This window comes from Rhinoderma darwinii, chromosome 5, assembly GCF_050947455.1.
Source record: "Rhinoderma darwinii isolate aRhiDar2 chromosome 5, aRhiDar2.hap1, whole genome shotgun sequence".
NCBI classification, from domain to species: Eukaryota; Metazoa; Chordata; class Amphibia; order Anura; family Rhinodermatidae; genus Rhinoderma; species Rhinoderma darwinii.
This window is the reverse complement of record NC_134691.1, coordinates 314456935-314474400: the sequence shown is the minus strand read 5'-3', so window position 1 is coordinate 314474400 and position 17466 is coordinate 314456935. Positions and strand designations below refer to the sequence as shown.

Here is a 17466-nt window from a genome sequence, read left to right as displayed (position 1 = left end):
CTGGCATCATTCGGAAGGGGTTATGCATAATTATTGCTACCAGAGGTGAGCTTTTATGAACCATGCTGCCATCAAAATCAAATTTTGTTAAAATATAAGCATTAGTCCAAGTCTTTGTGGAAGGTTTTTTTGGGGGCATACTTACCTCGTAGCAGCTAGCCCCGCCCCCTTCTTAGCTTTACAAGGAATTAATATTAAAATATTAGGACTGATATTTGGGCTTGGGTGAATCCTGATTTCTGCGAGTCCATGTTAGGGGCTGCACTTTGATAGCCAGTACTGCCATAAAAGCCTTATTCCACTTTTTGAATAAAGCTTTCCTCTGAAATTGTAAAAATGGTCCGTCTCCCATGAACAAAAATGCTCACTCATCGTCTTTATTTATGCACAGGTATTAAGTGCAACTCCCCGTTTTTTAATTCTAATGATTCATTGATTTTCTTTGGGGGTGCAACATAAAAATTAAAATAAAAATAATCATTGAGACTCCATATTTTATGGAGAGGTCTAGTGGTGCAGCTATTGGGGGATCAGAGGTTGCACCGGGCCCTGGTACCTGGTAGCACCCAAAAGGCCCCTCTGCTACATAAGAAGACCCCATATTATAAATGACAATGATAATTGAGGGGCCCTGTTACTAATTTTGCACTGGGCCCCAGGAGCTTCAAGCTTCACACCTGAAGATGACTGATTATTTAATAGAAGTGGTAAACCTGCATCTTGACCACATTACGCCTTGTGCCATTGTGTCTTTTTAAATTTTTCCAAGATTTGGCCTCATTATGTAGTAAAAATTCAAATTAGCGGGAGGAGAGTTAGGGTGAAGTGACATACGGCAGATTTTGTTGCAGAAATTGCAGCGACTAAATATCCATTCCATTCATCTAAATGGGGTTGTTTCTCCAGCAGGTGCATGGATTTCTACAAGTTCCATGAGGATGAACTTAAAGTGTAGCTAAACGTTCGAGAAACTTCTGACATGTCCTAGTGACATGTCAGACGTTTGTATTGGTGGGGGTCCGAGCACGGAGACCCCCATCAATCGCTAGAACGAAGCAGCTGAAGCGTTCGTGTGAGCGCTCAGCTGCTTCGTGTCTGTTCGGCTTTTTCCGGAAATAAATGTATCGGTGTACGGACTCAATAGAAAGTCTTTGAGCCCGTACTCCGATAAATTTATTTCCGGAAAAAGCCGAACAGAAACTAAACAGAAGTTTGTCGAACGTTTAGCTATACTTTAGAGGCTATGTAAACCTTTTGAAAGTGATTTTTTTTATTTTATTTTTTTATAATAAAAATGTCTGTCAGTGATTGGTGCAACTTTCAAATTTCGTTTTTATTAAAAAATATTTTAACTTTTTGAGATGCAGCTGCTCGTTCGCGAAGACCTGAATCCATCTGGGGACTGACATGTGATCCACCTGTAATCTATCACATGTAAGTTAAGAACTTCGATGTGATGAATAACAGGTGTGTTGACACGCAGGACCCGCTGACACTGAACCCGTCAGTCCTGCGGACCTGACTGGTACAGGATTCGACAAACGATACAACAGCTCTATCTCAAAGTAAAAATAATTTTTATTTAAAAACTAATTTGAAAGTTGCACCAAACACACTGATATATATATATATATATATATATATATATCTCTTTCAAAGGCGTGCATAGCCTTTAACTGATTTTCAGTTGCAGAAATTTCTGCAACAAAAATTTCTGTGTGTGACTGAACCCCTAGACTGGGTTCCCACGTAGCGTAAACAATGCAGAAATTTCGCAGCATTCACAGTAGCATTCCGCCCCCACTTCAGAAAAAATATGCAGCGTAAACGGTAATAAATTGACCCGAAGTTCGGAATTTAATGCTTAATTTTTGTGGTTTTTTTTGCTTGTTTTCCCCATTTGAATTCAATGGGTGTGCAAAACCCGCAACAGAAAGCAAAGTGTGTTGCGACTTTTGTGGCGTTCTCGCAGCGATTACATTGCAAAAATCGCAACTCCAGGAAAGAAAAATCATACTTACCCAGAACGCCCTCCTCCTTCCTGCAGTCCGGCCTCCTGGGATGACATTTCACATGGACTCCAACGTCCTTGTAGAAGGCCGGAGCGCACGTCAAAGGAGGGAGGGGGTAAGTACGAGCGCTTTCTTCTGCAGCGGAAATTCCGTCCGAAAAACCGCACCACCGGACGCAATGTACTGCGGGTTCCTGGTCGGATACGCTGCGTGATTTTTACGCAGCGTATCCGACCCGTGGGTACCTGGCCTTAAGGGTATGTCCACACAGGTTTTTTATGGTGATTTTGATGAATTTAACGAGTTGGAATTATAATTAAAAAAAATGCCACGAATCTGTCTTCCGTTGATTTTCAATGGGAATCGGAAGCGACTTTTTTTTCAAGGCAGATTTTTTTTCTGCTTGCTGCTCTGTCTTTAGATCAAATTGTAGGCAGAAAAAAAACGTACCTTGCAGCTCGACGTGGTTCTTGACGCTTTTTTTTTTTTTGGGGGGGGGGGGAATACGCTAGTAAATTTTACAGATTTAATAAGGCTTTTTATTTTTTTGTTGGGAACCTTGACAACCGCTTCAAAAACCACCTGCGTTTTCAAAACCTTCTCCAAAACCCTGGAGGAAATTTCAAAGGCAGATTTTGTTTCTGCTTGACAAAAAACCCTTAGTGGGCGTTGACACAGAATTTTGACGCGGAAACCGCGTCGGAATCGGCACCAAAAAACGACCAAATCTGCCTCCCGTTAAAATAAATAGGACGTGGAGACGTTTTATTTTTCTGGGCAGCTCTTAGCCGCTCGCGGGGAAAAAAAGCGGCATGTCCTTTATTGCTGCGGTTCCGCCTCTGACCTGCCATTGAAATCAATTGGAGGCAGAAAAAGCGTCCTCAATGGCCGCGAGCGAAAAACACAGTAAAAACTGCGCCAAGAAAGTGCAGGCAGGTCAAAATCTGCCTCAAAATTCCTGAAGGAATTCTGAGGCAGAATTTTTTCTGCCTGCAAAATACTGTGTGAACAGGGCCTTAGAAGGGATGCACTGATTTATTTAAAGCATGGTTTCCAGAATTCATTAGTTAGGTGCAATCCGGGTTACAACAGAAATTACAATGAATTTTTAAGGTAATCAATCGCAGTTGCTGTGAACGTTCATACACAAATAGTCTCCTCCGGAGAGCATAAAGTCAGCTAAACTTAACTTGTGTTATTCCCCTTTCCATGTCTATAAATAACATGACTCCGAATAGTAAACCAGTCCCACCATAGCACACCAGTTGCCTATTTATATCTACTGTGGAGTTGCACCTCGAGACGTTTTCCCATGGCGGATGACTGATGCTGCCCTCGTAAATCAAAGGTCACTTGGAAAATGTAATTGCGTTTTAAATGATTTTAACAAATGGGTAAACGCTTTATTTTTAGCTTTTGCTAAATCTGTTCTCTACAGCGGGAGCACGGACTGCGCGCCTGGATGCTTGTCTGTGACTAGGAGAGATATGGGCATAGTTCAGGGACTGGACTATGTGTTTAGTCAGACGGACATGGTGGGATTTGATTAAAGGTGGATTTGTTTTGGCCTCACTGCTCAAGATATAGAGGCCTGCAGTGTAAAGAGTGTGTGTGTGTGTGTGTGTGTGTGTGTGTGTGTGTGTGTGTGTGTGTGTGTGTGTATGTGTATATATATATATATATGTATGTATGTATGAGAGAGATATCTCAACACCTAATATTCATAATTGTTTATGTGCCTATTTTACAGATGGGACAGAAGGCAATGAAATCCTGGGGCCTGAAGCTGAGGTGGACGATACAGAATGTGCAGGTACTTACTTATTTAAAAAATAATTATTTTTTTTTTTTTTACTTTTGATCATTCAATATACGAGGGTGAATCAAAAATTATCCGCACTCTGGCTGTAGAATTTATTTTAATCAACTTTCAGGAAAGACAAATACATCATTTTTCAACCTAATCTCCCTGCTTGTCCATACACGTTGTCCAAGCTCTCGTATTCCCACATTCACAAATGTTTTAGGGCGGATTTACACGAGCGCGTAATACGTGCAACGGACCTATATTAGTCTATGGGGCCGTGCAGACAGTCCGTGATTTTTGCGCAGCGTGAGTCCGCTGCATAAAACTCACGACATGTCCTATATTTCTGCGTTGTTCGCGCATCATGCACCCATTGAAGTCAATGGGTGCGTGAAAATCACGCATGTCACACGGAAGCACTTCCGTGTGACGCGCGTGATTCGCGCAACAGCAGTAAGAAGTATGAATGAAAACCGAAAAGCACCACGTGCTTTTCTGTTTACAAACATACAAACAGAGTGTCATAATGATGACGGCTGCGCAAAAAGCACGCAGCCACGCATCATATGCTGATTACACACGGAGCTGTTAAGTACCTTTTGCGCGCGCAAAACGCACACGCTCGTGTAAATCCGCCCTTAGGCTGAGCTGCGAGCCACGAATGTACCGCTGTCTTCACCTCTTCTCTAGACGTGAATCTTCGTCCCCGTATGGCTTCTTTCAGGTGACCAAACAAGTAATAGTCCGATGGGGCAAGATCAGGACTTTAGGGAAGATGCACGCTTAATGTGGTCATCGGTATTGGACGTGGACCAGCGTCCGGCTCCTTCTTCATGGCTGACACTTGTGCGACCTTCCTTAAACTTCTCTATCCATTTATACACACTTATTCGAGACAAAATACTTTCTCCATACTGTGCACAAATTCTTCGATAAATATCAGCACCAGACATTCCCTTAGACCACAAAAAACGAATCACTGCACGCTGCTCTTCTTTCGTGCAAATCACAAGTGGGGCAGCCGTTGTTTGTCGCACCACAGTCACAAATAAAGAGACGTAACATGTTAAAACCTGCACAGCAGTGACTGGGGAGACAGCGACCGAATACGGAAAGCGCTAATGAGATAATAATTTTTTTACTCACCCTCGTATGTTGGCCTAGAACATGTACTATAAAGTCGTGAGTTTTGAGCGGGGTTACGCTTTCCTGATTGTAAGCTCTGTGGTCACACTGCTTGGATAAGCTTGTTAATCTGCCAGTATGGGCAGAGGATCTCCTGCTTAGAACATGACGCTGCAATGTATGGATGATCCAAGACCAGCAATGCTTCTCGTCGAGAACGGCTTCGTAATATGGCGTAAAATGTAGCATTAAATCATATGCAATATAATAGAAAAACACCTTTACATGCCTCAGTATTGGCAACATACGGAGGTACAATAGAGCTGTAAAGACTTCTATGGGTGCCGTAATACAGCAGTCAGAGGATATACGAAGCAGTAATCCGGTGCTGTACATCAGCCCTTACAGAGATTGGCCTTTCGTGGTATTCGTTTAATTCTGATTGCATCTGCCAATTATCACAGCATGTAATTGACCTGTAGCAATTGTTTTCAGATGATAATTGCGGCCATCGTAATTGAAATGACATCTTTTGCCGCCCTCAGTCACTAATTGACAGTATTCCGTCAGCCGAGCGTGCGTGTTTATTTCAATGGGGTGCGGCAATGAATATTCTAATTCAACGTATCCAACCCAGCTTTTCCTCAGTGGCAGACGTCAGGGATTGTCGAACTGCTCCTATACAATCCGCGGTTTACGGACACATTCAGTTCTTTTGGCCACGGACACCTTTCCGTATCGCTACGGATGGGTGTCCATGCCGTAGAACCGTTCTGGGAATTATGGAGCATGTCCTACTTTTTGTATTTTACGGGCCATGCTTCTATACTTTGTATGGGAGCACGGCCCGAAAATGTGGACGGCCGTCAGCGCTCGCAATCGCATGCTGTGTGCATGGGGCCTTAGGGCGATTCACAGGTATTGCAGCCTTTTCTCCTATTGAAGTAATGGGAGAAAGGGCTGCAATACCTGTGATTCGCCGCTAAACGCGTGTCGAAGATTCAGGGTATGTTCACACTGAGTTTTTTCGGGCCGTAAACGTCCTGGAAAACGGCTGAAAAATCGGTAGGTGAACGCCTCCAAATATCTGCCCATTGATTTCAATGGGAAAAACGGCGTTCTGTTCCGACGGGGTGTTTCTTACGCGGCCATTTTTCAAGCGCTGCACCTTCTTCAAAACAGCTGACCAGCGGAGGTCCCGGGAGTCGGACCCCGACACATCAGCTATTAATGGCCTATCCTGAGGACAGGCCATCAATTTTTACTGGCTGGAAAACCCCTTTAAAACTCAACTGAGTTCAGTCCGTGAAAAACTGATGATTTTGCATCACTTTTTTCTACGATTTCCTTCAGTTTGTCCATGGGGAAATTTTTTTTTAAGAATTTACTCAATTCCCAACCCACTGAAAACACTCCCTCGATGGTCACACCCTGCAGAAACGCCTTTTTCTATTGCTTTTTAGCACAGAGAGCATTGAGGTTTTTCTTGTGCAGATTTTTTTTTTGGGCTTCTGGCCATTACTTAGGGTTGCACAATGCATTGAAATTTCGATACTATTTAGATGCCGTGCACCCTCAAACAGTTCAATACCGTTAATTCATGTATATCGATGCCAAGCTGTGCGGCGCCACCATTCATTAGTGTTGTAACACATGAATTTAGTCAGTATCAAGATGTGATGCGGCTGGTGCTGCTCTAATGAGCGGCGGCACCGGCCCTGAAGACAGAGATCATGGCGGGCGCACTGCAAAACACCCCCATGTTCTGTCTTCAGTGCCGGCGCCGGTGTTCATTAGAGCAGCGCCGGCCGCATCTCATGATGCTGACCGTGCGGGCACAACAAGTGTGCGAGCACGATCAGGAGCAGGGCAATGGCTGTATTACACCTCCGCAGCTCCACTCTAACGGCGGAGATAAGAGAAACCTCTGATCTTCGCCGCGATCAAAGCTGACCTTCGCATTCAAGGGGAAAATGTGAAGGGGGGATACCCCAGGGTTCGAGGGCCATACCACATATGGGCAGACAGCCCAGGATCCATTGAAGGACCCCAGGGCTGTCTGATCATATTTCCTGGGTGTGTCTTAACAACTGCCTGTGTACTATCAGTATCTAGATATGTCAGTACATTAAAGTTTAAAAATAGAAAAGTAAAAAAAATAAAGTACTGCTAAATTTAAAAAAAAACACACTTTTTGCAATAAACATTAAAATAAGTCTCAATACATAAAATATACACACATTCGGTATCATCGCGACCGGAAAAACCTGCACAACAAATTTTATAACGTCATTCATGTTGTGTACGCTGTAACAAAAGAAAATAAAACTGCTTTCTTTCACTTATTAGGGTATGTTCATATGGCTTATTTTCAGCCGTTTTTTGGGCCGTAAACGCACCGAAAAACGGCTGAAAATATGGAAGCTGAACGCCTCTAAACATCTGCCCATTGTGTTTAAAAACCGCTCCAAAAACTGCTGCAAAAAAACGTTTGCTTAAAAAACGGCTGAAAATCAGGGGCTGTTTTCCCTTGAAATCCGCTTCGTATTTTCTAGCAGTTTTGTTTTTCGTGTGAACATACCCTAAATTTGAGGCACGAGGTATTACAAATTTTTAACCTCCATGTGCCACACAGTAATAGTAATTAACCCCATCATGTACCTCACACATTAACCTAATGTGTCCATTATGACTGAGAACCCTGATGGGGTTAATTATTATTAATGTGAGGCACGTGGAGTTTCAAAATTCATCACACCTCGTGCCTCATATCAGAAAATAGAACTTTTATTTTTTATTGTTGGCAAAGTATTCTTTTGGTATGGAGAATCGCAATACTACCCAAAGTATCGGTATCTAAGTCTGAATTCTGGTATCGTGACAACCCTATTAAAGACCATACTGCTCTGGCTCTACTACCTGGCTTCTCTTTTCAATTGTCTCCTGGCAAGCCTTTGTGAAAAACGGAATGAAATGGATGCCATCTGCTTGGCGTCTGTTTTTTACGGAGACCTATTGACTCCGATGAGCCATTTTTGCGTGTTAAACTGACAAAGATAGAGCATGCTGCGATGTATTTTTTTTTCCATCACGGATGGATGGTTCGTGAAAAAAAGCTGCCGTCTGAATTGGCCCATTAACTATAATTGGGCAGATTTATTCAGACTGGCGTTTCATACGCCACTCTTAACCAGTTTGCTTGAGTAAGATGCGACACATTTATTAAGAAGCGAACGGCTCTTAATAAATGTTTTGCATCTTTCTGTTGGTCTTGCGCCACAATAGTTGTGTAACACCCGTGCCTTATCCATCCGCATCCATCCATCACATCAAATATAAGAAAAAAATACACACTCTCCTCACCGCTCCTTTTCTCCCCATCGGGTTCTCTCTGCCTCCCTCTTCATGCCTCTGCTCACTCAAGGTACGGCCGTACCTATGTGACTCAGCACTCCGCATCATCAGTGCTAAGTCGTCGCATAGGTACTTGTGCTGCCCGGCGTCCGTACCTTGACTGAGCCATGGCATGAAGAGGGAGCCGGAGGGCACTTGATAGGGACAACACTGGCAAGGTGAGTATTTATTTAAGGTTTTTTTTTCTTGTTTTTTTTTAATGTGTACAATGGGCGTAGTCCGATCAGGGGGTGGGGCAAGGTAAAGGCCGAGACCCACAGACTGAAATCCTAGCTGGCGTAGGTTTTTGCTACAATTTACGACAGTTTTCTGCCGTAAATTATATTAAATTTGTCGTTCCAGAGGAGACCCTGCCGCATTCGGCTAAGCCCCGCTCCTGGCGAGAAAAGTAAAGTCACACATTTTTTCACAGCTATGGCGTGTGCCAAAATATGCAACTTTTAAACACCAGATAATTGGCGGAAACTATTTGAAATATTCCCCAATGTGTCAGTGTTCAGTCCGGGTGCTGTCAGTTATACGATTGGACAGCACCCGAACGTGAAATTTGTGTGTCTGAATGAGCTCTTATAACCGCCACTGGTCGCCAGGCATTGACTTTCATGGAGGGTCATTTCAGCCCTGACGTTTCTCTGAGAGGACGTAGGACAGGGCGAGAATTGATGTATTTTCACATCTTGTCAGTCACTTCTATATTAATGAGGTTTCCTGGTTTATATCCTCTATTTCTGGAAATCACAGGTTTGTAATGGATTTATCAGCTGTCACTTCTGTAATAAATCCAACTATATCGCAATTATTCACTGGTCTGGCAGAGTAGTATATATTATGATCGAATGCGCATACATAGTAAAGGAGGCACAAATTTATAGAACATTACTAAAAATCTGTAAATCGCCAGTAAGTATATATGTCCTTGAGTTAGTCTCTTCTCGATTTGGCCACATCTGGGTTTTTTTCTTTGTAATTTGACTATTGCCGCCATTGTAGCGTCCATATAGGTTGTCATCCAGCTTTTCCAGTCTAGCAATGCACCTAGTGACGTAATAACGTAAACTCGTTGGCAATTTATGTAGGTGATGTAGTAACGTCCAGAAGCGGAAAATGTTTTCAGCTAATCTATGTAATCTAGTCTTATTTTACATGACTAAGCCGAGGTATAGTGTGTTTTTTTTATTTTATTTTTTTTATTATTTATTTTTTTCATATTTTTTTCCAAATTTCTTCCTAGTTCACGATGAAGAATGTGACTCGGATGTAGAAAATGAACAAAACCATGATCCTAATGTGGAAGAGTTCCTCCAGCAAGGTGATACGGCTGTCATCTATCCGGAAGCTCCCGAGGATGACCAGAGGCAAGGCACGCCCGAGGCTAGTGGCCATGATGAAAATGGTAATTATCCGTCGGACACTGTTCCAAAATTCTTTTGTGAACGAATGTTGAACAATGCTCAAAAATGTCCGGAGGCGTTTGGTCTCTTATTATAAATATCTAATTTATTCCCCTTCCTTCTTTAAGCCATTTGTTGACGGCTGTTCCAGATATATGCCATTTACATAGCAGAGGTCCTTCCCTGTGGCTTTCTTGCTATATTTACTGATAGTTTTCAAATGTAGCAGAGCTGAATTTGTTATATAAGTTTCTCTTGTGCACCACTATGAATAAATGAGTTATGAGACCAACTTATAGTCCTTTGGATGGGAAAACCAGCAAGCAAATAAAAGCCGGATAGCACATTTTGATTCATTCCGATCTCACCATGAATTATGCCAAAACTCACCTCTCCAGAATTGACTAAATCAGTCCTGCTACATCAGTTTGCAGCAAATATCTAATCGGTAGATAAGGTCACTGCAAGAGAAACGTGGTACTACTCCGCACTTAGGGATCCACCCTCTGACGTTCATATGTGTCCTTGTGACGGCAGGATTGACAGCGGCAGGTTGTTACCAGTTGCGGAGTTACCAAATTTTAGATTTGCAAGGTCAGAAGAAGAAGTGTGCCTTTAAGAGAACCAATCACTATGACAGACCTCTTTAACCCTTTATTGACCAGGCCTGAATGGGCTTTAATGACCAGCAAAATGTTTCCGTTTTTTAGTTACTATTTTTTTTTGTTCATTGTGTGGCTGTATTTATGCGGAACAAATTGTATTTTTGTTCCTGTGCAGTTTGGGGGTATAAATAAATTACTGTGTAACTTATGTAATTGTATTTTTGCGGAATGAATATGGAAAAAAAAAGCTTTTTTTTTAATTTATTTTATTTCACCGTTCACGTTTCATTCAACAACCCGTTAAAATAATTCTTCAGGTTATTACGGTCGTGTAGATGGCGAACGTGTTGATTTTTATGCAATGTATTGGCAATAAAAATAATTTGTGGACATTCTTTTATATATATTTATTTATTGAAATCCCATGAAGAGATGACCTTTTAAGGCTACATTTACATGTGTGACAAATTTGCGCGCGTAAAATCTGTCCGTGTGCGTTGCGTTTTGCATTGGTGGGCTTTGCGAGTGGTATGCCTTTTTCACGCAATAGCTTTTTTTTTTTTTTTTTTTCAATATAATTGATGCATAAAACACGGATAGCACATGGATGTGCTGTCCGTGGTTTTCACGTTCCCATTGACCTCAATGGGTGGCTCGGTGCGTGAAAACGCACCAGTATAGGACATGCAGTGAGTTTCACGCAACAGATTCTTGCTGCATGAAAAGTCACGCGTGTATGAATAGCCCCAAATGAGATCAATGGTGCCGTATGATGTGCGTTGTGTCAATGTACAGTACACTGCCGAGATTCACGCTCGTGTAAATGAGCCCTAACAACTTTAGTTTATACTTCTATTGTATTAGCATACCCCTATACTCTAATACATTATACGGTGTCGCTATGACACAGGTTGCTGTTAGGGTAACATATAGTGTTTCTGCAGCAATGCTAAAAGACGTCTCTGTAGACTCGAGACCTGCACCGCCCGCCGTCAAAATACATTGGGGGTCGGGAACAGGTTACATTAGAGCATCAGAGTGATGCCTTATATATTTAGATTATTGACTAGAATTACAACAACTACACAGTTCCTGCTTCCCCCCCCCCCCCCCCCCCCGAGGTGCCAAAAAGCTTATGTGACTTACGCTCCGTGACTCCTCAGAAACCAGAGTCACGTTCTGCATCGCTAGTTTAGCTTTATCAGGGCATAATACTGATGTCCTGATTTAATGGATCTGTTATAGTGACAGGTTCTCTTCAATTTTTAAGGTTTGGGTGAAGGTGGGTTTGGAAAGGGAGTTATTCGTATAACATATTAGAAGATTACGGACGACTAATTAACACAAAAGTTTCACCCAAAATGATTGCATTTGACCAATGGAACAAATGACCGTTATTAGAGCTGTTTCCAAATTCTTCTTGTCGTGTGGTAAATCTACTGTCTAAGCACCTGTTTTACTATTGTCACAGAAAAATACATGCCAACGTGCCATAAATACTCACCGCTATACCTCTCTCAACGCCGCAGATCCCTCTTTCCGACTTACTACTACAGATATCCTTGACAAAGATCCGATTAGGATCGAAACGTTATATCTGTTCTTCTCACGTTTGTCGGAATAAATCCCCAATGTGTTGAGGCATCATAACTTGGACTCCTCTCTTAACTTTTTGTGTGCTGCGGACTCTTATATCTCACTCCTATGTTGAGAGGGTAACAACCCTAGGTATAGCCTTTACTACAGACTATTGACTATGCAATAAATGTCGTGACCGAGAATATACACGTGTGTGGCCGGCTTTACTACTTGAAAAATATTCACCAGGCCTAACTTGCATTAAAGCACTACTAGATGTGTCGTCTTCACACTATGAAGGAGATGAGACCACTTTGAAGGTGCACAGACCGCAGAAGACTCTAGCAGCGAGAATACTCTTTGAAATGAAAAGTAATACAAATAAATCATATGAATTATAATCGAGCGGAGTTGGTAGAGTCTGCCACAAGGTGCAATTTACAGTAGCAGCTGGAAGCAAAGAATACTTTGTAATAAAACTACAATGACTTATGATCGCCGTGTGAGGAGAAAGTGATTGCTGTAAGGAAGAGTTATAACACCTAACCTCCGTTTTCATCTTTCAAGTCACCAGCTACTATTTTAGAGGTCAGGTTAACAATGACATTTTAAGGATTTCAGATTCCGCGCACCCTGTAATACCTTGATAAGAAAAGGTTTACCGCCCCTTAGATCTGCACCGATATCCGTGTAGTGTGACGATAAGAGTTTTAGCAAAATTAAGAGTGGCCAATGTATAGATGGATACAGCCATATTGTTGACTGGGTCGGAATCTCTTGACACCCACTGGTGTTGAATATTATTTAATTAAAAAAAAAAAAGTTACAAGCAAATGTGTCTTAAGGTTATTTTCAAGGAAATTAAATCATTTTTCATATATAACCGCTGACTGTCTGAGGAGTGCCCCGTTTGCTCACATTGTGAATTCCATGTAGGCCATCTATTGATCACAGCTAGTAAGGAGTTCCTAAGCAAAGGACTCAACTTTTTTTTTTTAGTTTAAAGGCTTTTTCCACTAATGTTTTTTTTACCTATCCACAAACAGGATAGGTGCTAAATTTCAGATCTCTAGGGGCCCCTCCACTTAGACCCACGTATTCCCTAGATCCTCCTCACCAGGAATCTAAAAGAAAAATAGTAGCGATAGCATCCTTAAGTTTTTGGCACAATAAAGATTCTTTTTAGAATAAGGATGCTGTCGCTACGATTTACTTTTGGATTCCATGTTTGGGATTGTGGACCATCCCACTTCAGTGTACGTGCATTCTATGAATCGTTTGGTCTTGTGCTGTCTCCACTTCGTCACGTCCTCACCAGGATGTCTGCGGTGATGGAGGAGTTGTATGGAGTGACACGAGCATGCTCAACAGCCTCTCTATACAACTGGGAGATATGGATGCAGCTGAGTGAGAGTGCTTTTTTGCTTCTGTGTCTCCCATGAGTTGTGTGGAGTGGCAGCGCAATCATGGGGTTGGACCTCTAGAGTAATAAGTGCAGCAAGGAAGGCCGCAGTGTAGTTTATTGAAAACATGTCTGCTGAAGTGGCCAAGGGGCTACACCGCATAGCTAATGCTGAAGAGCCGTCAAGCACTACATCAGTGAACAGTTAGAGGCTCACTGGATATTGGTTCTGAAGTTGTTTGGAGTTAAAGGCTATGTACACTTGGTTTTTTTTTGTTTTCTTTAATAAAAATGTGTATCCAGGGCCGGCACCAGGTTTATGTGGGCCATTGGGCGACACAGACATAGTGGGCCCCTTTGCCAGGGAACTCACGTCGGCAGTAAAATGTCAAAAATCGTCACTTTGGGCCCCCATATGCCCCCTGTTTATGCCCCCATATAGAAGTTAGGCCCCAGTTTGTACCCCCATAAATTTAGTGCCCTCTGTAGACGGCCCCCCCTTCCAGGTATATATTGTCAGGAGCAACCCGAGATCCATAGTCCTGGGCAGAGCACTACTCGCACTCTGCCTGGGAGTGGCGTAGCTAAAGGCTCATGGGCCCTGGTGCAAGAATTCAGCTTAGGCCCCCGCTACCCAACACCACCTGACCCCTGCGCACCCCTTTGCCCAGCTGCCTTGCTCGACAGACCCATGAATGCCCCAACACTATAATGCCCCCATAGCTGCCCCCACAGTATAATGACCCCCCCCCCCATACCTGCCCTCACACAGTACAATGCCCCCCATTGCTGCCCCAACACAGTATAATTCCGCCATAGCTGACCACCACAGTATAATGCTCCCCATAGCTGCCCCCACACAGCATAATGCCCGCATAGCTGCCCCATACACCATATAATGCCCTCCATAGCTGCTCCCACAATATAAATCCACCACACAGTATAATGCTCCCCATAGCTGCCCCCACACAGTATAATGCCCCCATAGCTGCCCTATACACCATATAATGCCCTCCATAGCTGCTCCCACAATATAAATCCACCACACAGTATAATGCCCCCATAGCTGCCCCCCACACAGTAAAATGCCAACATAGCTGACCACCACAGTATAATGCTCCCCATAGCTGCCCCCACACAGTATAATGCTCCCCATAGCTGACCACCACAGTATAATGCCCCCATAGCTGCTCCCACAGTCTAAATCCACCACACAGTATAATGCCCCCCATAGCTGCCCCCACACAGTATAATGCCCCTATAGCTGCCCCCACACAGTATAATGCCCCTATAGCTGCCCCCACACAGTATAATGCCCCCCCCCCATAGCTGAACACCACAGTATAATGCTCCCCGTAGCTGCACCACACACCGTATAATGCCCCCATAGCTGCACCATACAGTATAATGCCCCCATAGCTGCCACATACAGTATAATGCCCCCCATAGCTGCACCATACAGTATAATGCCCCCATGCAGTATAATGCCCTCCTCAGCTGTCCCATACAGTATAATGACCCCCACAGCTGTCCCATACAGTATAATGCCCCCTGAGCACCTACAATAGGACACCCCTCCCATACCTAGTATAATGCCCCCATATGTACCTAATAGAAAAATAACATAATTACTTGCCTACCCCCCGTTCCTACGACGTGTGGAGGATCCTTCTCCTCTGCACTGTGCTGTGAGTGACTCGTCGCAGACAGGCGCGATGTAGTGACGTCACTACATTGGGCCTGCCTGTGCCGAGCTGCTCACTGCACAGAGAATGCTGGAGCGAGGCTGCGGACGCAGGCTCAGTTGGAGGCGGGACCAGCGCAGTCGGACTGGGACACTGCTCTGGTCCTGACAGGGATGTCAGGGGCTTTCCCAGAGATGGAGTCCCGGAGCAGAGCCGCTAGTGCTGTGCTCCGGGACGCTTCTTCTTACATCACTGTCCATATATGGACAGTGATGCCTTAACGATGGCTGCGTCAGCACCCGGCGGCCGAGTAGGCCCCCCCCCCCCCAAGTGGAGTGGGCCCCGGCACTTGCCCGGGTTTGCTGGGTGCTGATGCCGGCTCTGTGTGTATCAGTGTGTTTGTCTAATTACGATTTATTGAAAATAATTTTTACTGTGAGATACAGCTGCGTTGTATCCTGTATACAGAGCAGCTGTATCTTGCGTTGAGACCTGTATCTGTCAGGTCAGCAGCACTGACAGGTTCTGTGTCAGCGGGTACTGCATGTCTCTGACACGCAGGATGAATCTGTTACCAATCACATCTGTTCATAACTCAGATGTGATCGATTTACAGGTGGATCCTGTGTGTCAGAGACAATCAGGACCCGTTGTCACTGAACCCGTCAGTCCCGCTGACCTGACGGATACAGGTCTCAACGCAAGATACAGCTGCTGGGATACAACGCAGCTGTATCTCCAAAGGTAAACATTATTCTTAATAAAATGTAATAAGAAAGCTTCACCAAAACAAACTGATACACATATATATATATATATATATATATATATATAACATTTTCAAAAAGGTATACATAGCCTTTAAAGGGGTTGTTCCAGAATCATAAGTTATTACCTATCCACAGGATAGGTGATAATATTTTGATCACTGGGGCCCCACCGCTGGGTCCCCCACCGATCGTGAGAACGAACCTCTTGTGAAAGAGGACATTGAATGGAGCGGAGGTCAAAGTCTATGGGAGTAATCGGAAACCGCTGAGCGCTATTTCAGTCATGCTCGACCGGCACTTTACTCAATGTACTCCTTAAGCAGTGTGGCTGAACGGGCGTTTGGGACCACTTTTCTCACCATTGGTGGGGGCCCCAGCTGTGGGGCCTCCAGCCATCAGAAAATTATCACCTATCCTATGGATAGGTTTCATTTATGATTCTGAGAAAATCTTTTAAAGCACTGTGTGGACAACCACCGATCCACTGTGCAGTGACCCATCTGCAACGGCCCATTTCCAGAATTGTCCATCAGCCAATCCGGCCTCCTAATATGGCAAATGATAAAAGGTTGTCTAAAGCAGGCAACCAATTTTGGCTGACCATACATGATACAATTTTGGTAAGATTAAAGAATGGATATCTTCACACGACTATTTGAACTTCCTACTATCTGATATCTCTTTTGATGTCTACTAAGTGCAATGGACAACCGATAGATCGACAACTTCTGTTTCAAAATACCGTCTGTCATACACATAATCCACTGCGTTAATATAACTTTTAATATGTAATCGCTCAATGTAATCTACAGGAACTCCAGACGCGTTTTCCCAGCTCCTTACCTGCCCATACTGTGATAGAGGATACAAGCGCTATACATCATTGAAGGAACACATTAAGTACAGGCACGAGAAGAATGAAGATAACTTCAGCTGTTCTATGTGCAGTTATACATTTGCCTATAGGACCCAGCTGGACCGTCACATGACCTCACATAAGTCAGGAAAAGATCAGGTACGTTACGTAGGGGGCAAAAAAGAGGTAAGGAGGTTTTGTTGTACTCGGGCAACTTTTCCTCTGGAGCAGCATGGGGGCTCAGTGGTTAGCATTGTTGTCTTGCGGCGCTGGGGCCCTGAGTTAAAATTATTATCAAGGACAACAACATCTGCATGGAGTTTGTATGTTCTTCCTAGGTTTACATAGGGTTTCCTCCTACACGCCAAAAACATACCGATCGGTTAATCGACTTTCTATGTTTTTTGCCCCAGCATGAGTGTGTCTGTGAAATAGGGGAAGTTAGATTTTGAGCGCCATTGGGAACAGGGCATGATGTGAATAATGACAAAAACTGTGCAGCGCTGCAGAATATGTTGGCGCCATATAAACAATGAGAAATAAAATGAATGATCTCTTTGCCATATTCAGATTTTTAAAGACTAAATTTGATTGGAGAACCTTCTGCTTTGTTAGAAGTTTGGGCTCTCCCTTTGTAGTATGTATTTATGTATTGTTACTGAATATACATGTTTTGTGTCTCACAGAGGCATGTAACACAGTCTGGAGGAAACCGTAAATTTAAGTGCACTGAATGTGGAAAAGCTTTCAAATACAAACATCATCTAAAGGAGCACTTACGAATTCACAGTGGTAAGTATTTTGTATGCCGTGCTTAAGGA

The 17466-nt window shown here is 43.4% G+C and overlaps 1 protein-coding gene across 2 annotated transcripts in view; it reads left to right on the top strand.

Moving 5' to 3' along the window:
• The window catches only part of ZEB1 (zinc finger E-box binding homeobox 1), a 150983-nt gene that overhangs the window by 86329 nt on the left and 47188 nt on the right, over positions 1 to 17466 (top strand). For both annotated transcript variants that reach the window (XM_075827485.1, XM_075827486.1), the window contains exons 3-6: positions 3763 to 3825; positions 9590 to 9751; positions 16602 to 16804; positions 17332 to 17437. In XM_075827485.1, coding sequence (XP_075683600.1) covers positions 3763 to 3825; positions 9590 to 9751; positions 16602 to 16804; positions 17332 to 17437 — 534 coding nt within the window. The remainder of the gene's footprint in view (positions 1 to 3762; positions 3826 to 9589; positions 9752 to 16601; positions 16805 to 17331; positions 17438 to 17466) is intronic.